Here is a 19,268-nt window from a genome sequence, read left to right as displayed (position 1 = left end):
AGGGAGTCCGAGGCGTGGAACAAAGTGCTTTATTGGTGGCAGCGGTGGCTGTCCCTAGAGCTTAACCCCGCGGCAGGCCACGGCAGCCACGAGCGCAGCCCCCTTGCCCGAGCCATCCTCTGACTGCCTGAAGGTGACGATGCACTTGGGTGCCAGGTCCTTCAGCGTCTGCTGGACATGCTGGGAGAAGCTGGGGAGAGCATGAGAGGAGGGTGAGGGCTGATGCCCCCATGGCTCCCCTGGGCCCCTCCCATAGGGCATGGGTCCCTGCTGGGTGCCTGTGCCCCTCAGCCCCACTCACCATGGGTGCAGCTTGTACAAGGTACCGTCCACCCCCACAGTGACAACCAGCTGCTCCAGGCCCTGATTCTGCCGCATCTTCTCCACCACAGCAGCCAGGCCGGCGGCGCAGAGCTGCGCTGCCCGCTTGGACACGGTCTGGCATACCTCCCTCACCAGCGTGCTGTCCTCAAAGTTGGCCTGGAGCCCCAGGTCCTCCAGGATGGCCTGTACCTTCCGCAGGCCCAGCCCATCGCTGCCCCAGACACATTGTTAGCATCACTGTCCCCATGCCCATCCCTGGGGCTGGAGGTGACATCACCCTGCATGCACCCCATCAGTGTTGCATGGCCCCTCTCCTGGGGCTCTGGCTTCACACCCCCCACCCTGGGCTCAGGGAACCTGGCACTCACATCTCGATGGTGGAGAGGAACTTGGTCGGGAAGATGTCGTTGGTCTGGAGCTTGGGGCAGGGTTTGCCGCGGAACAGGAGCTGTTTCTCCACCAGTGCCAGCAAGATGTGGCGCACGATCTCGCCCAGGTACATACCACTGATGAGCTTCTCAAACCTGCCCCAGGCACAGCCCTGGCAGCCTTAGCAGGGCACAGCCACCCCCACCCAGCTCCCTCCCCTCACTGGGGCTCTCACCCACCTTTGCTTGCCCGGGTTGATTGTTTTCTTATCCACCACTTGGTCAAAGTCAGTGAAGATGTCATCCAGGCAGCCATTGTCCCCAAAGGCCCCCCACTCCATGTTGATGCACATGCGGCCCTGCTCCCCCTCCACGGTACCCACATTGTGCATCTCCTCCATGTAGCAGGCGTTGGTCCCTGTCCCTGTGGGCCCCGTGCTTGTGTCACCACCACCACAGCCCTGGCAGAGCTGCCTGGCACCCTGTGGCTGAGGCGGTGGTGAGGGCATGAGGGATCCCCTGGGTGCAGAGGTGCTCCTCACCCACGATGAGGCCGATTTCACATTTGGGATCATCATAGCCACAGGACATCATGGTTCCCACCGTGTCATTGACCACGGCCACCACCTTCAGCCCTAAGTGCTGCCAAACAGGAGACAGGGACACACGGCTCAGCGGCACCAGCCGGCTCCTGGAGCTGGCACCACGGGTGCAGGGTGACAGCTCGGGGACAGGAGATGTGTCCTCTGTCCTTCCCCACCTGTTTGCGCTGCGCAGCCTCCCGCAGCAGCTGGACCACGTCCTTCCCCACGCAGTCCGAGGCGTTGAAGCCTTTGGTCCAGGTCAGCAGCACGGCCTGCAAGAGAGGCAGGAGCCGGGGCTGGGCAGCCACCTCGTGCCTGGGGATCCCCATGTCTCCCTGGGGCCGGGGCTGCGCCCTCACCTTATCCAGGCCCAGCTGCTGGCAGGGGAAGGAGAAGGTGAAGCCGAGCGGCAGGACCTGACCCCCCAGGTCCTGCTTCAGCTGGAAGTCCATGATGCACTCCACGATGTGGTTGAAGAGCTGTGGAGAGTGGCCATGGTCTCAGAGGCCAAGTTGGGGCGATGCTGTGAGGGTCTCCCAGCCCTTTCCTGGGCCCACAGACAGCAATGGGGGGAGGAAATTCCCACCCTTCATCCCATCCCTCAGCCACAGGTCCTCAGCCTCACCGCCTCGCCAGTGCCTTGTGTGACAGCGGTCGGGATGACATAGATCTCGCTGGCCATGCGGATGCCGTCCGCTCCCACCTCCACCATCAGCACCCGGAAATTTGTCCCCCCCAGGTCCAACGCCAGGAATTTGCCTTGCTCTGTGGGGAGCCAGCACAGGGCATCAGTGGGGCCACAGCCACCCCAGCACCTCCTTTCCCAGGCCCCCGGCACTCACCGCCGCCATCGGGCGTGTTGCAGACGTAGGTGGGCAGCATGCGGACGGAGGCGGTGGGGTTGGTCTCCCGGCCCAGCCCCAGGTCCATCTCCCGCCTCATCAGTCCTTGGACACGCTTCAGGTCATTGTGGCTGAGCCGCAGCGGGGCCAGCACCTGATCCACCTCGCGGCGCTGGGTCGCCAGGCGCAAAGCCACCGCTGTCACTATGGCTGCCCCCCGCCCAGTCCCATCCGATGTGGGCACGAAGGTGACCTTGGAGTCAGGAGCCAGCAGCGCTGTCACGCTCTGCAGGATCTCTCTGAACCTGGTGGAGGAAGAAGATGCCGAGGACAGGGCACGAGGCATCCCGCTGGGGTGGGACCCTGGCAGGAGCCCCGTGTCCCTCCTCACCTGGAGTGGCCCCGGTACAAGTTGCTGTCCACCCCCACGTTGACCACCAAGCACTCCAGCTCCCGGCTGTGGCACATGTAGGTGAGGATGGCGGACAGCCCAGCGGCGCAGAGCGCGGCAGCACGGCTCACCACCGCCCGGCAGATCTGCTGCATCCGGCAGCAGTCGTGCTCGCTCGGCCGCAGTCCCAGACCCTCCAGAAGGCTCCTTGCCTTGGCCATGCCTTCCTCCTCGCTGCAAGGAAGAGCACAGCACTGGCTAACAGGGCCACCGGCTCACAGACAGGGACACCAACCCATCACCCCCTTCCTCCCACCCACGGCAGCTCCCGGTCCCCACACACTCACTCGATGATCTCCAGGGCCTGCTGGGTGCTGAGCACACCCTTGGTCTTCAGGACGTTGATATTGCTCTCAACAAAGACAGCTTTCTCTGCAGCCAGGGCGATCATCGCGTGCCGGACAATCTCCCCCAGGTACAGGGTGCCCACCAGCTTCTCAAACCTGCGTGCAGCCCAAGCAGGGGTCAGTCATCCCCCCCCCAGCACTCCACGGCCCTTTCAGAGCAGCCACGATTGTCACAGGGGATCAAGTGCTTCTGCTGGTGGGGCCTGGCATGCCCGATCCTGCCCTCACTGGGAGCTGGGATCACCTCCTCTCCCCTGGCTTGGAGGATTCTTCATCCACGTGCTGGTCGTAGGGGGTCACGACATCGTTCAGGCTGCCATCATCCCCGAAGCAGCCCCACTCGGTGCTGACACACATCCGTCCACTTGCCTCTATCATCTCCACCAGTGATGCTTCGGCCATGAAGCAGCTGTTGGTGCCCTGGTCTGCGGGAGTGATTGGGGTGAGCCCCAGTGCAGCCCCCACGCCAGCACCCACCACCCTGCCATGCGCGGTGCCCGCTGCTCACCCATGACCAAGGCGATCTCACAGGGTTTGCCCTCCACGCTGCAGGTCATCATGGTGCCCACAGTGTTATTCATCAGGGCAACGACATCCACATTGTTGAGCTGGTCAGGGGCAAAGGGATGCAAAGAGCATCATCAGCCCCTCCACAGGGGCAGCCCCCAGCCAGGCCCCTCCATCCCACAGCCCCCCCACCTGCTTGTTGATGGCCGACTGCAGCAACTCCACAACGTCCTTCCCCTCCACGTCACTGCAGCTGAAGTCCTTGGACCAGGAGATGAGTTCGGCCTGTGGAGGGCACGTGGCAGATCCGTTGGCCTCCACCACCGGGCCAGCCCCGTTCCGCGCTGATGATGTGCTGAGGAGGAGGCGGCTGTGGCCACAGGTCAGGGTTGTCCCACTCACCTTGTCCAGCTGCGTCTGCTTGCAGCTGAAGGGGAAGACGAAGCCCAAGGGGAGGCGATCCTCCAGTCTGCTGATGTCAGTCAGGAACTTTTGCACACATTGCGCGATGAAGTCAAAGAGCTGCAAAGGCACGGCCAGGGTGACTGGCTGCTCTCCCTTATGCAGCACCCAGGCTAGAGTCCTGCTGAGCCTCCGTGGTGCTGGGCAGCCCAGCACCAGCCACCTCTGCCATGGCCTCCTCGTACCGCTTCCCCTGTGCCCCGTGGGATGTCCTCCGGCATGTCGAAGACATTCTGCGTCACCTCTGGGGACTGGTTGCCGTCACCCTGGAGCGTCACCCACAGGGTCCGGACGTGGTTGTGGCACAGTTCCACCACCAGGAATTCGCCCTTTTCTACAGGGGAGCAGAGGCAGTGTCAGGCAGAGACCTGCTCTGTGCCAGGTGCACCAAATCTGCTCCTCACCCTGTCCCAGGCACAGTTATTCACCCACAGGGAAGGCTCTTGAGAGCCTGAGAACACCAGAGCGGCCAAGGGAGCCAGCTCATGGCCTCTGCCCCTATGCTGGGGACTAGTAGAGTCCATGCAAGGGCAGCTTGGACCACATAACTGGCCAGAGACTGGTGCACCCCTCCCTGGCACCCCTAAAGCCATGTCCAGTGAGGCGTGTGCGGCTGCAGGTAGCAGAGCGGCCCATCCCCAGGCTGGGCTGTCTTACCGGTGCCATCAGGTGTGGAGCAGATGTATGTGGGCAGCATGCGGACACAGGCCTGTGCGTGCGTCTGGCGGCTCAGCCCCTCACCCATGGCCTGCAGCATGCGGTTCTTCACCACCTGCAGCGTCTCCAGGGGGACGGTGAGCCCCAGCAGGGCTCGTTGTACCTGGGGATGGCTCGTTAGGGCAAGCCTAAAGGGCAGGGGGTGCCTCTCACTGGGTGTGGGGCAGGGATGGGCCTTACTGGTGTGCAGGCGGGACCATCGGTTGGGTGACCTGGCTGATGGTTCATTGCAGGGCTGCATGGAGGGAGGTGGCATGTCACCTGCTGAGCCCTGGCCCGCAGGAGGACAGGACACGCCTGCCCACACCTGAGCACACAAGCAGGGCTGGGGGGGGCCCGTCCCCGCTCTGCCTCCCACCTCCCCTCTGCATCCCTGCTCCACGGCGCCGTGGTCTCACTGCCATCGTGACCCGGCAGCCGGGAGTGGAGGCGGCAGCTGCGCCCCACGACGGCAAAGCTGCCAAGGTGGTCCGCGGGGGCTGGGGGAGAAGGGGGCTGCCCCGGCGTCGCCCGGCCCGGGGCTCCCCTCCACCTGCAAGAGGCCGGAGGCTGATCTCTCCCCTGCCCGGGAGATTCAACACCTGGGGGGCAGGGAGGTCCTGCTCACCCCCACCCCGGCCCTGCCGGGCAGAAGCCCCTCACCGGTTCACGGTGCGGCGCTCGGGGCTGCTCATGGCTGCGGGGCGGCGGCGGAGGGCGCCCGTCGGCGGCGCCGGGACCGTTGCCAACGCCGCCGGGACCGTTGCCAACGCCGCTGCCGTTGCCTGGCAACTGAAGCAGCGCCCGCAGGCGTCCCGCCCCGCCCCGCCATTGGCCAGCCCGCCGCGCCGCCGGCCCCGCCCTGGCCAATGGGCGGCCCCGCGCGCACCGCCCCGGGGCGCCCCCGCGGGAGCGGCCGCTCCCGGTTCCTGGGAGCGCTTTTCAATCTAAGACTGAGTTTTAATTAACTCCGCATGGGCTCATCCCATTAATTTAGCAACCCAGTCATCAGTCCCCCTGCTCCCAGTGAGGGGCTCTGCGGCAGGGACCCCCACGGCCCAGCCACGGGGACCGGGCACACAGCAGCATTCGACCCACACGAGCCCCCTGGCAGGCACCGTGACACCGAGGACACGGGGACATCACGGTCTTCGCTCCAGCGGTCCCTGCAGCCCCTGGCTGCGGCTGTCAGCTGGCACCAAGGCTGGGAAGGTCAGCCATGTGCTGCTCCACCGGGCGCCGCAGCCCCGAGCTCACACCGCCCCTCTACAGCCCAAGGACAGGCCTTGGGAAGCTGATTTTGGACGCACCATCTGCCATTCCTCCTCTCCTCCCTCCGGTGCCTCCCATTCCCCAGAGAAATACAGCACAGCTCCTCTGTGTTGCTGCAGTTTCATAGAAACATACATAAATATATTTCCATTTCTTTAACAGAGAGCAAAGCTGCACAGGCACCTATAAAACACACAGTCACTTCTCCACCCGGCATTCCCTGCACAGGTTGTATAAAACATATAAAAGGGGGTGGGAGAACAAGGCTGCGAGTGAAGCGGGGGTACAGCACTGGGCAGACCCACACCACTGGCCTCAGAACTTGCGCTTTCTTCGGCGGCAGCCTTTGGTCTGCTGCTGGCTGCCCAAGCGAAGAGCCGCGTGTGGCTCCACGTCCACCACACAGTCCGTGGCTTCTGAGAAGGAGACACCGGGTTTTGGAGGGGAGACAGAGAAAGGAAGGTGCTGAAGGGAGCGGGGGGTGTCTGCCACTGGCCCCCCGGCTCTGGATGACAGGGTGGGAGGGGACTGTTGGTCTCCTAGTCCAGGGAGGGGGGTCTCCACATCAGCACCTGCAACAAGAGTACACGTCAGCCCTGCCTGGCCACCCTCCAGTGTGAGCCACAGAATCACAAAATCGCAGACTGGTTTGGGTTGGAAGGGACCTCTGGAGATCATCCAGTCCAATCCATCTGCTAAAGCAGGGTCACCAGAGCAGATCACACAGGACTGTGTCCAGGTGGGTTTGAACGTCTCCAGAGAAAGAGACTCCACAATCTCCCTGGGTAGCCTGTTCCAGGGCTCTTGGCACCCTCCAAGTAAAGAAGTTTCTCCTCATATTCAGATGGAACTTCCTGGGCTTCAGTCTGTGCCTGTTACCCCACGGGCAAGGGGTGGTGGGTGCTGCTGAGAGCATTCCTCTCCGATTGTCTCCTCCTGTCCTTGGACACATGGAGGGAAGCGCCGGCGTGCCGGCAGGGATGGCAGCACCCTGCCACCCCTAGGAAGCTGGACACCCCTTGGTGCAATGGCTCAGAGCATACCCCCACCCCTGCGAGGGCTCAGATCCAGCAGACACAGCTGCAGCCAGCTGGCGATGCCAACAGCCAGCCAAGCCCACAGCCTCCTGCTCTGCCCAGTGAGAACAGATCCCTTCAAGGGGAATTTGCTGGTCCAGCACAGCCCAGGCCAAGCCAGGACTGAAAGGGGAGAGCTAGAAAAGGGTAGCCCTGACCCAACCAGACAGGCACAGAAAACGGCCTCCCACCTGCAGACTTGCTCTCCGAGAGTTCCAGCATCCTGAGGAGTCCCCTCTCCTGCCGTCCAGCATCCTGCCAAGGAGAGGAGAACCACTGTCACAGCACTGCCACGAGGGAGCCCCATAGCTGGGGTGGCCCCGTGTTCCCCTAGCCCACGCGGTCAGGCTGGGCACAAGTGGCAGTGCTGCCTTTCCAGCACCTCTAGCTGAGCCCTGTCCCTGATGTCCAAGCAGAGGCAGCTAAGAGCAGTTAATAAAGCAGAGCCCGTTAAGGAGGGAGGCCAGGGTGCAGGAAGCCAGCCCCAAGCTCAGCCACGGGGGTGTAGCAGAAATGTGGGCACCAGGGGCTCTGCCAGGGCTCAGCGACAGCCTCGGCATCGTGCCTGCAAGAGCCCGTCCTGCTCTGCCCGAGGGCACAGGGGCTTGGTGCTGGGGGTAGGACCTTCCCCTGGGGTACAGCCACACCGGAAACATGCATCTCGTGCCCCCTCCAGCCCTGCAAGATGCAGCTGCGCAGGGGAGACCAGTTGGCCTGGCTGCTTTGAGCCTTGCTGGCCCAGCAAAGTCCCCTCTCCTGGCTGCTCCCAGCCCCCAGAACTGCTCTAGAAGGAACTAGTACTCCAGCTGCAGGGTTGGAACTGCAAACCACCCCAAAACGGGCCGCAACAGGAACCTGCAAGCCCAACAGTGCCACTAGGAAGCTTTCCAATGGCCAAGCCCAGGCACAACCTGTTCCCTCCATGAGCTGCCACCTCGGCACAAGGCAGGGCCAGAGGAAACACAGAGCCTCGCTGATCTGTCCCAAAGGGCTGCCCAGCCCCAGCACCTTTCCCCCATGCCTGTGCCTGCATGTAGGACTCACACGCCAGCTGGCTGTGGGGCGCAGGGACAAACAGCCCCCACGGAGCCAGTCACATGCAGAAGCAGCCGTGCCCTGCAGTGGTCTGAACCACATAGCGCTTGGCTGTATCCCAGCCAAAATCATCAACCCGAAATCTCATCATTTGCATCTGAATCCCCAAAGGGCTGAGGCCTGTGATGGATTTAAGGGATTATACGAAACTAAGACATCATGTTGCATCTTCATGCTGAGAATCACATTTCTGAGCGCGGGCAAAGCCGCAGCACTAGGGCTTTGCCCGCGGGAACCAGCAGGAAGGCCCGGAAAGACCCTCTCTGTGCTCCCCTGGGGCCACCGCGAGCGGGGAAAAAGCACAGTGGGGGCCAATCCCTGGCGAGGGACTGAGCCAGCTGCTACCCACGCTCCTGCCTCCCACCTCCCCTAGCGAGGCATCTCCCACACCCAGCACATCTCCACCACGCTCGCTCCGCCACATTTCTCCCGGGATGCTGCAGTTTGCTCCCGGCACCAAGCAGTTCCCTCTGCTCCAGCTCTGGGGCCTTTCCCATGGAAAAGGGCTTGTGGATAGAGTCAGATACACTTGTCACCCGAGCGCTGCCCCCCGCTCCATCTCCACGCAGCTGAGGAAGCCGGCACGACTCTGTGCGCCGTCTGGCTGCAGGACAGCCCTGGCTGCCTGCCTGCTGGAGAGGTTCCTGGCAGCTCCGCTGGATTAGCTCACCTCCGGGATTGGTCCGTGATCTCGCAGAGCATCGCGGGAGGGAGGGCAACAAGTTCTCTGGCCATGGTGGCCCACAGGGACAGGCAATCCTGCACCAGGTCAGCTCACTCCATCAACCAGGGAAACTGCTCCTGCCGCCACCCCAGCCCCAAACCCGGTGCAAAGCAAAGGAGACGGTGTGCAGGGTCACCCCTCACCTTGGCGCTTCGCAGCCTCCTGGTTCCCTGAGCTTGCCTAGCAGCCTGCAGGCAGCTGTCCACGTGCCTCTGATACTGCAGCAGTGGCACCAGTGACTTACAGAGGTAGCACTTCTCACACCTGCCAGGCAGCAAAGGACAGAGCACCGCATTAGGATTCGCCCTGCGCCGGGCTCCCAGCCACCAGTGGTGACTTTCCTCCTCCAGGCCACGCCACGGAGAAGACACGGTCACCAGATTGGGTCTCACTCAGTGGGGTCAGGCTGGCACCAATCGTGAAGACTGAGTGATTATCAGTTTTCTCTGCCTGTTCCTTTGTGTCCTGCTGCTGCAGCAGCGGGACGGTAATCAAATCTGCTCATCTAACTATCTCAAACACCGCTGATTTCTCCACAGACATAAAGCACCCTGTCAAAATCCACAGAAATGAAGCACGAGGGCTTTGCAAAGGGGAGTTAAATTCTGCCTGAAAAGCAAACCAAGTGTGTTAAATCAAAGAGACATTTTACCAGGGCTGGATGAACTTGTCTGACTAGTAAATCAAGTCTTTCTCTGCACTGTCTCCATTTTACATCATGCCATGTTGGGAGAGGAATGCAGAGCACATGCTCCTGCTGGGGGGCTGGCACAGTGCTCCTCAAACCCCCTGCTTTGTGTAGAAGATGCAAAGGCTCACACAGGACGACTGAGTGTGCCTGGGAAGAAAATTATCCTGGGTGAAAGGAAATGAAGGTCAGGCGTGGATTTACACAGCTACACTCGCTTCCACGCCAGCTCTCGACAGGGACTGAACCGTGCAGAAGATGGCACCGGTTCTTCAGGGGGGGAACGTCCACCCAGGCAGCCACTTGGGAACGGACCATCTCCAAGGAGAGATGAGCCCCTGGGACCAGCCCCAGCAGCGTTGTGTTCAGTTTGATAAGCAGAACTCTCCTAGTAAAACTCACCCCAGGCTCTAAAATGCGTATGGAGAGCCCCCATTGAGCAAAACTCTGCAGCACTTTTCCCGTATTTTCTTTCCAGTCAGTGCTGATTACCCAGATAATGTGTCTAAACAGAAGCTGTCCTCTCTATAATTAGCCTAATTCCATTAGTGATGTTGCCATCCACTGTTTGTAACAGCAAAATTGCTTCCATAGCAGGGATTTTGCTGTCAGATCCTCTCTTATGATGCTTTGTGTGGGTGGCAGGAGAAGGGGCTGCATGGGAAGAGATTAAACAAAGCCACTGCTATTCTGAAAGTCTAATTTAATTAAGAATATCACTACAGGTGCCATGTTGACAGCCTCCCTGTCCCAGCCTTTCCTTTTCCCGGGGTTACCAAGCTCAAATCTCCCATTAGAAACCGGCTGAGTTAGCACCATTTCGGCTACAGCTCCCCCCACAGCGGCCAGAGACCGCACATCCCTGACCCGCCACGGATTGCGCTGAAAGGAAATTAGTGCAAAAATAAACAATCCAAGAGCAGCAAATTCCTCTTGCTTCGGTATAAATATAGCCAGCGCTGCAGCAAGAGGCACTGAGAGAAGGCAATTTCTTAGGAAAACATTGCCGTGAGGCCAACGGCCAGCATTTATGCAGGAATAAAGACATCCACAGGCAAGTTAGAACTGAAGCACAGAAACAATCTCAGAGGAGCAAGCATACCTACTTACTTGTCAATATCCAAGGATGTTGGGCTGCTGTCTCTGTTGGCAGCTTTACTTTTTGCTTCTCTCTGACGCCGGGTGAGCACTGGAGGAAAAACAGAAAGGGTTACCTGCCATCCACCCCAAATCATCCCTACACCACATTCGAATGCAACATGTTTTAATCTCTTTCGCTCAAGGCTGCAGCAGAAGCGATGGTAGAAGCAAAGAACTACTGGAGTGGGATGGGCAGAGTCTTCTGCAGAAGAGGCTGCTGGCCAATTCTTTTTTCTGGGGGGATACTGAAGAAGTTACCTTCCCCGGACTGAGCAGCCAACTAACCATTTCACACCGTAACTCGTCTTCTGCCAGAAACAGCTGGATCGACAGCATGCAGTTTACAGTCATTTTGCAGCTGACGCGCAGCAGCCTGGGAGCAGAGTTACGCGGAGTTACGTGGAGTTATGCAGCTGCTCCAGCAGCTCAGCACCACTCCCCGCCAAACCAGCGCCTGCATCTGCTGCAGGGAGCGAACGTGGTGACTGTGAGCTCGGGGGGAAGGGGAGCCGAGGGGGCTGCGCGGGGGCACCAGCCCTGCTGCAGACGTGGTAGGAAGAGCGAATCTTGCTGAGGAAGGACAGAGCCCACGTTGGAACGGGAAGGTTACAACAATTAGGCTACACTTGCTGCTTTTCCCACGTGAAACGGGGGTGATCTGAACTATTGTCTGCACACAGCTCTGTGGGGCGTTTGGGTGAGGCTCTGTCGCAGGGCTGAGCACCAGCGGCGCGGCTCCCCAGCCGGCGCCGGCTGCGACACACGCGGGCAGCCGGTGAGACCCCGGCTGACTGACACACTGACCACGGGTCCAACAAGTTCTGCTCCTCCAACGATCCCCGGCAGCCTTTCCAAACCTGCTCTCCAGGCATCTGCAGGGAGCACGTCGGAGCGTTGGCTCTTTCAGTCGAATTCCTCTCAGCATATTCCTGCTGACATGCCACCAGCAAAGATCCTCAGGGAACATATCAGATAGCTTAGCTTGCTTCACCAGGGACGTTCAAGACTCCAGCTCCAAAACAGATGTCACAGTAAGCACTCTCGGGCAAGCTGGCTAAGGGGACAATGCAGGGAACTATTTTACAGCCCCGTAACATCACTTCCCATGCTCCCCCTAGGAGAAAGGCCTGAATCCAAGGCACAGGCATGAAAAACCTGTTATTGTTGGTACATCATCTGTGATAAAGAAAGGAGTGCACGAAATTTTGTGTGGAACAAAGGGGAATCTTCAGAGTTTTAGCAAGACCCCATTTCCAGAGCATTAGGCAACCCCAATATCTATCCAGGATGCTGACACCACGAGGCCCCTCCCTTAGCAAACCCGGATCTGCAGCCACGAGCAGCAACAGCACTGCGAGATGCTCAGGAGCTGGTGGGAGACATCATGAAGAAACAACCCTGAGCGTTTCCCAGGACATGCGTATTGTCTTGCAGGCGACGACTGATACCGACAGGCACAGAAGCGGACATCTCTCTTTAACTTGGAGTGGCCCAGATTCGAAGTGGCAGCCTGATGAGGAGGACCGACAGCCACAGCCACCCCCAGGCCATCCAGCCTCCCAACAACCCAACAAACACGTGCATCTGACAGCGCGGTGAAAGCTGCTCTCCACATCAGCGTGCACTCGTTAATATTCCTTTAACACCATCTCGGGAGCCTCCTGCACCAGCTCAGGTGTTAATCACTTCTATTTTCTTCCAAAAGCAGTGAACACATCTGGCATAACGGGCCCATTAGAGATGCCTGGGACCAGCCCTGCAGCTGCCCAGGGGGAGACCCCCAGCTGTGCCGCTAGAAATAGAGGCACAGGAGAGAGAACAGGGCCAGCTGGCGAGGCACAACCCCTGCCAAAACAAGCCGGCTGCCCACACAAAGCGGGTTCAGAACATGGAAAACACTTGCTGTGGGGAAAACCCCCACCGCAGAGTAGCGCTGACTGACCCGCTGTGTGACAGGAGCCTTGTAACTCTCCCTGACGCTCTTTGCTGGGTCTGATACACTCAAGAACAACCTTTTCCCTGGCTCGGCATTTCTTCTGGTTGACAAGTCATCCTTGGCCTGCTTGGCTCCAGCTTGCACCCTGGGGAAGAAGAGCAAATCCTGCCCAGCACGGCCCCACTGCCAGCATAGCCACCCCAGGCACCTCCTGGGGCTGCCAGGTCATTGTCACCAAGCTCCTCACCTCGCTGCACAACCCACCTGCGGTTCAACCCACCAGTGTCCTCCCCGCTCTCGCTGTTTCTGCACGGGATCCTCTCAGTGGTTGGCTTGCCAGCATCTCGTCCTTTCTCAGAAGCGACGGAGCTTTCCTCTGCACCCGTTCCATTACTTTCTGCTGCATCAGTGCCACGTCTATTGATGTCAGGAGTTTTTTTTACAACATCACCAGTGCTGCTGCTGAAGACTGACAGCTGCACCAGGTTGCATTTGAGGCTTTGGGAGGAAGGGATGTACTAAACCCTCACTTTCCTGGGCTCACTTGGGAACTGAGAGCTTGGGACCACATAGATGGAAGGCAAGAGGAATAGAGTATGTCCCAAAGCTCAGGACTATTTGCTGTACTCAGTAGTGGCCAAGACTCGCTTCCAGACTGAGAGGAGTGGATTCCTGCATTGGCAGCAGCAGGGGCGATGGACGTGGTCACCCTTCGGCCGAGCACATAAAGAGGGAGCTGGTGCAGCACTTCCACGGCCTCAATCATTCTCTTGGAACTAAAAGCAGTCACTGGGCTGGAAATGCAGGACCTGAACCTTCCCCAGCCTGTAAGAGCAGCTAACGCAACAGCAGGCCCTTCTTCTTTATTTACTCAGTCCACAGGAAAATGGAAATTCATGATCAGATTTTCATACTTCCCAGGTATGTGGCGGTCTGGGCATCCAGCCAGGGCAACCATGTGCATATGAAGGGGAAGGAACTGTAACTCATCTTGCCCAGCTAACTCCTTTGAAAACCTGTCCTTAAATATCAGCTGGACTGAGCTGGCCTCCTGATACATAACACTGAAAGACTTTGGTGCATGATTAAAAGAGGGAAGAAGAAGAGTAAAACCAGCAAGAACCCATCCTTTTGTAACTTTAAAATGAAAACCACTGACAGCTATAATCTGCAGGACTGCACAATCTGCAATTCTGGAGACACCAGGAGTAAAACCAATTAATAAGTCCGAAGACAGACCAGGAGCCTCTGACCCGGTGCACCAAAGGAAAACTGAAGCAGTCTTTTCTTAACGGCTCAGGACATGGGTCAGAAGGCGGAACTTTGATTTTTCTCTCCCACCAGCAGTTGCTGTGCTCTCGGGGAAGCCACGAGCACACAGTGCTGCAGCGGTACAGAGCAGGTTCTGGACCCACAGGGGAGCTGGCATTTGCTTCAGAAGACAACTCTCCCACCGCTTTCTTAATCCCCATGCATTAGCTTTTGTGCTAGTGATGGAAGCCAAGCTAACAGCCCTTTTGTACCCACACAGCTGTGCCAGGCTACTGTCCAGCCTCTACTCGGAGCTAAACATCATCCCTGCCTGTTCAACCCAAATCCCACAGAGCAGCCCACCAGCTGAGACCTCTGCGGGTGACGGTTCCCTTCACACAGCCGCTGGGATCCGGCCCGAGGTGCCCTGAAGGCAGAGCCCCACAGCAGCTCGGTTCCGCCCCACATTACGTGCTGCTCCAGGTCCAGAGGCCATGGGCCTGCAAAGAGTTTTGGTGCAAACAACACGGGCATCACAGACTGTTGTGGCTAATAAAGCCTGGTCTCTACAGGGAAAATACTAGAAAAACTGGCAATATAAACCCCAAATTACTGTGATTTTGTCCCAAAACCATTGATCTGCTTAGAGCCATTATTACAGACCAAAATCCCTTTTATTCCAGGCTAGTTTTCTTACGGGGGGATTGTTCTGAACAAGCCAGCACAGCAGAGTAGCAATTCCAAAATAACTACCCTTACAAACATCCCCAAGGAGACGAGTTTGGAAGCAGAGTGGAGAGGCCAGCCTTGAACTCTGTCCTGCTGAAAGCCAACACCAAAGGAAAGAACAAATTCCTTCGCGCTGCCAGCGAATTCAAAGCCTTTTCCTGATCACAGCCAGGATTCCCTGGGATCAATGGAAACACTCACAGTCCAGCCACACCAGGGACCCAGTTACCACAAGGCCAAAGACATCCCTGCTGTAAGGCATATTAAAAATTCTGCTCCATTTTGTAGCATGGATAAGACTTTTATCAGTCTTGAGGATGCGAGAGGAACTGTGATAATTTGTGATTTGCCTGAACCAAATCCTTTGCATTAGTAGCTGGTTTGTGCCTGCAGAGAGAACTCCCCACCAAAATTCTGCACTAAGCAGTATCAGCCGCTACTCTGACTCCTGTTATCTTGACAGGACTCGTGTCATATCCCCAAAGACTTAGTGTAACAGAGACCCTGCATTTTAAAATTACATCAACTCTGCATTAAGATTACATGGTGAAACTTCCTCCTGCTAGAGGAATGCAGAAGTTACACTTCTTTTACTAGCTACAACTTGCTCAAATTGCTTAAATATCATAGATTTAGGTTGCATTTAATAACCCAGTATGTAACTGAAAATTATATATTCACAACCTGAAAAGTTAATCTTATTACAAGCTACTACTTTGATATTACCTGACATTGTGCTAACACAGACTTTACATTTCAAGCAGCAGCTAAAACATAACTTATTGAATATGTTGATAACCAACCAGTGTATTTGTTCACTTAAGCTCTACAAAGGTTGGCTATGAAAAACTGACACAGAGAAGACTGCAAAGAGGATTAATGCGGGCATTCTGACCGTGCTTCTATGCCTCACTCTTCACATGAAGGAGAAAAATCTAAGCTCCCAGATCGATACCTATTATTTTGCAATTTTAGAGGAATAAGAGGGAAACTTTTCTGCAATCTCTTGCAGGTGAACAAGCCATTTTTACACATACAAATGTCAGACTCATCGCAGAGCGCTGGCTGTGCTCGGAGCGGTACAGAACATTCTCCCTTCTCGGGAGCCCTGAGGGATGCTCATCCGCATGGCCCAGGCACCTGCCATCCTACCACTGGTGGATTTTCTGCAGGTCCTCTCAAAACACACAACAGAGGCATCTATGAGTCCAGCTTGAAGCATCCAGGGCTAGATCCTGGGATAATATACAGCTCACACACTTTCCAAGGGACTAATAATGTGATGAATTACAAAGCCCATCAGAGAGGAGATGTCTCTGTGCAGGAGGTGCTGGAAACACAGGAGCCTCCACTAACGCTCCTGGTCAGCTCAGAGATGGAACCACAGAGTGAATGAACCTCCCCACACGCCACACCACGTACCAGATATTCCGAGAGGGACAAAACTGCAGCAGCTGACTGCAAGTGACAGGAAAGGGGGACAAGTACAAAGAGCAAACACTCAGAAGCCGCGCTTGGCAGACCTGGAGTGTCCCTGCCAGCCTCCTCTCCTGCGCCGCCGTTGCAGTACATGGCGTGCCGCTCGATCTCCGTAGCTGGAAAGCCTTGGGCACACAGTGGGCACGACACATGATCAGTAGCTGTAGGACTGCGCTCAGACACGGTCCTGCCAGTATCTTCATCTCCATCAGCCTAAGGAAGATGAGAAAGAAATTAGCCAGACAGTTAATTGTGTTATTTCTATTTTTTTGCTGCGTGCAGAGCTTCGCACTGTCTGATAGCTACCCACCCTCTCATAGACTTCTTGTAAAGTTTTATTCTCCCTTCATCACATACCAGTCAGAAATAACACCACTGGCTGAGTAAACTGTGCAGCTCTAAACCAATTCTTCTTCCAAAGGCAACATGTCCTGCTGAATCACAGTTAAACCTCCCTGCATAGCCGTACACACCATTTAAGGCAAACATCACCTGTACTGCCGCAGAAAAACAGCAAAGCTTCCATTAATCAGGAAAGCTCAGAAGCGAAACTGATGGAAAATTCATGGGGCAAAACAAGAGTTCAACACCTGACTTGTGCTCATCGGTTTCTGGACACGATCCACGCTCCGCAGGCAGCACTGTCTGGGAACAGCCTCCCCCAGGACAAGGAGGCTGCTGAGCTCTGCGGGAGTCCAGAGAGATCCCTGGGGAGCAACTCCTCTGAGAGGAGGTGGCTGGAGCATCAGAGGGGACAAAGACCAAGGAGAAAAGCAACACCGTTAAAAATACACGTCACACAAAATTACTAGAATCACAGAATCATTTCAGTTGGAAGAGACCCTCAGGATCATTGAGTTCAACCATAACCTAACCGAACTCTAGCATGAAACCATGTCCCTAACAACCTCGTCTAAACGCCTTTTAAACCCCTCCAGGGATGGTGACTCCACCACTGCCATGGGCAGCCTGTTCCAATGCCCAACAACTCCTTCTGGGAAGAATTTTTTCTAATATCCAATCTAAACCTTCCCTGGCACAACTTGAGGCCATTTCCTCTTGTCCTATCACTTGCTATTTGGGAGAAGAGCCCAACCCCCTCCACGCTCCAAGCTCCTTTCAGGCAGTTGCAGACAGTGATCAGTTCTCCCCTCAGCTCCTGTTCTCCAGCTGAACCCCCAGCTCCCTCAGCCGCTCCCATCACACTTGTGCTCCAGCCCCTCACCAGCTTCGCCGCCTCCTCTGCACTCTCTCTAGTACTTCGATGTCCTTCTTATGATGAGGGGCCCAAAACTGAACACAGGATTCAAGGTGCAGCCTCACCAGTGCTGAGCACAGTGGCACAATCACTTCTCTAGTCCTGCTGGCCACACTATTTCTGATACAAGCACTGGCTTTTCGCCAGGGCAAAATGTCACAGCCCATGTTTGCTCTCTGGAATCCACCAACACTTACTGACGCCCTCTTTTTGCAGTGGTTACACAGCTGCGAAGGTGCTCCACAGCCTGCTCCCTGCGGCGCTGATGTTCCTGAGATGCGGCAGCCTGCTGCCATCTCACTCAGAACTAGAGCTCTGCCTAGTCAGGCTTGCTACAAGACTTCTCCACATTTAAGAAAGAAACTTTCCCCCACCTGCCCTCCTCCCAATGATTAAAAATAGCTATTTAAATATTAATGATGTAGAGAAACCTACAGGGAAATAATAGGAGCGTTTTCTGTTCTTAGGGCTAAGCAGTGACATGTAGACAGCATGCAGCAAAACTGCTGTCTGCTCCCCTCCACCAGTGTGATCGCAGGGAAGCGGTAATTGGGGTCAGCCAAGATGCTCAGCGCCACCAGAGCGCTTTGTCATATTACTCGGTTTACTACTTGCTTTTCCAAATGAGGGTCTGATCCTGATTTTTACGTCCTGAAGGGAAGGAGGGTGCTTTGTTGGCTCAGGGGAGGTATGGAAAAAACTGCAAGACTCAGCCTTAAACCGTGAAACCAACTCGCAAACTGCATTTTTCCCAGACGTCGGCTGAAAGGCTATGGCGCCGACCCCCAGGAACAGCTCTGGCATTTCCAGAGAGGCTCTCTGCCCTGGATTTCTGTGGAGGGGCTGCCACAAGTTTCCCCATCCCAACACGGGCTGTTGAAGCACGTCGCTTACAGCATTAGCACTCGTGCCCTGCTCTCACATCTCCCTGTCACTACATCTCGCGAAGTCCTCACCGCGGGGTGTCACACAGAGGAGCCGTAAAAAACAAGACGTGTCAAATATGAATGATCAGATAAAATCTGCATTATCCTAGTCAGACAACACGCACAAAAAATATGATGGCAAAAGCAGCAGGCATTGCTTCTTCTAGCTGCCATTTTTACAGCAATCTTAGGAGACTGCAAATTCTGCACACCCTGCCCACCTACATTCAGTGGTAAATTACTAATTTTAAATGGAAATGCAACATTCTGTAACAAAGGACACCACAGTCCCCAAACTGCTTGTACAAAACCTTGCTTTAACAGCCTGGAAAACCTCAACTGCAGAACCAACCACCTCTGTCAGAGGCAGAGACTGCTGCCTCTCCTCTTCAGCAGAGGAAATTGCCTACAAGACATCGTACTTGCAGCCAGCAGCGAGCCAAGAGCGATGCTAGAGGCTGAGCTCAACAACAAGACTCCTGTGTCCTGGCTCAGCATCTGCTCGCAAGAAGCCAGTCCCAGCCGTGTCCGCGGGCTCCGCGCTCAGCGCTGATGTTTCTGCTGCCTTCCTGGAGGGCTGCGGGGTCCAGACCGCTACCTGCTGCCAACCATCACGTTATCGAACAACCCCTAGGAAGCCCCACCGTGCTGCTCCCAAACACGGGGCCGATCATCTCGGGCAGGGGTGTGAGACCTGGGGCACTCTCTGCAAAGCACGAGGGAGGGGGCAGCATCCTGGCCACAGCCAAAGGGGTCACAAACGTGCTCTGGTGGTCATGGCTACCTGGCTGACCACAGGACGGCCGCCTCTCCCCGCTGCAGTGTCTAATTGACCGAGCAGCACTTTGAGATACCTGCGGAACGAAAGGCAGATGAGAGGAGAAGCTGGTTTATTAAGAGGCCTGTGACAATGAGACATTGGAGCTGCAGACGCACTGTACAAGCTGCAGACTCCCAGGATGAGCTTTCCACAAATGAATCCTCTTGTCAAGAGCTGTACGATTCTGTATTCGTGTACCCTGCCGGTGGAGTACTTGGCAATCCCTTTGATATCGCTCTCTAAATTAACAGACAAAGGGAGTTTTATCAGAAACAGGAACTGGAGTCAGGTGT

General features: G+C 56.6%; 2 protein-coding genes across 5 annotated transcripts in view; both read right to left on the bottom strand.

The window, feature by feature from the left end:
- Positions 1-54: 54 nt before the first annotated feature.
- HK3 (hexokinase 3) lies at positions 55-5,276 on the bottom strand. Its single transcript, XM_065643745.1, has 20 exons — positions 5,245-5,276; positions 4,961-5,134; positions 4,783-4,837; positions 4,543-4,705; positions 4,071-4,219; positions 3,826-3,945; positions 3,616-3,708; positions 3,425-3,524; positions 3,161-3,341; positions 2,857-3,012; positions 2,510-2,743; positions 2,119-2,423; positions 1,902-2,041; positions 1,636-1,755; positions 1,453-1,548; positions 1,235-1,334; positions 933-1,116; positions 693-848; positions 302-535; positions 55-190 (listed from the first exon to the last, which is right to left on the bottom strand). The coding sequence occupies exons 1-20, from the start codon at positions 5,274-5,276 to the stop codon at positions 55-57; spliced, it is 2,928 nt and encodes a 975-aa protein (XP_065499817.1).
- Positions 5,277-5,961: 685 nt separating this feature from the next.
- UIMC1 (ubiquitin interaction motif containing 1) overlaps positions 5,962-19,268 on the bottom strand; it is a 39,618-nt gene continuing 26,311 nt past the window's right edge. For 2 of the 4 annotated variants that reach the window (XM_065644116.1, XM_065644117.1), the window contains exons 9-13: positions 16,016-16,184; positions 10,547-10,625; positions 8,892-9,012; positions 7,121-7,184; positions 5,962-6,425 (exon numbers count right to left, since the gene is read on the bottom strand). In XM_065644116.1, the coding sequence (XP_065500188.1) occupies positions 6,169-6,425; positions 7,121-7,184; positions 8,892-9,012; positions 10,547-10,625; positions 16,016-16,184 (690 nt within the window). In that variant the 3' untranslated portion in view covers positions 5,962-6,168. Of the gene's footprint in view, positions 6,426-7,120; positions 7,185-8,891; positions 9,013-10,538; positions 10,626-16,015; positions 16,185-19,268 lie in introns of those variants that run through there. The other 2 variants (XM_065644118.1, XM_065644119.1) reach the window with 2 other exon arrangements.

Source organism: Caloenas nicobarica, chromosome 13 (genome assembly GCF_036013445.1).
Source record: "Caloenas nicobarica isolate bCalNic1 chromosome 13, bCalNic1.hap1, whole genome shotgun sequence".
Lineage (NCBI taxonomy): Eukaryota > Metazoa > Chordata > Aves > Columbiformes > Columbidae > Caloenas > Caloenas nicobarica.
Note: the sequence above shows the minus strand (reverse complement) of the source record. Positions and strands in the feature narration are given on the sequence as shown.

Bases quoted from the DNA above. Each gene is read 5' to 3' on its own strand.
- HK3 (XM_065643745.1), bottom strand. From the start codon at position 5,276: ATGAGCAGCCCCGAGCGCCGCACCGTGAACCG. The intron at 5,135-5,244 runs GTGAGGGGCTTC...GGCCTCTTGCAG, and splicing joins GAGCGCCGCACCGTGAACCG to GTGGAGGGGAGCCCCGGGCC. The intron at 1,549-1,635 runs GTGAGGGCGCAG...CCTCTCTTGCAG, and splicing joins AGCAGCTGGGCCTGGATAAG to GCCGTGCTGCTGACCTGGAC.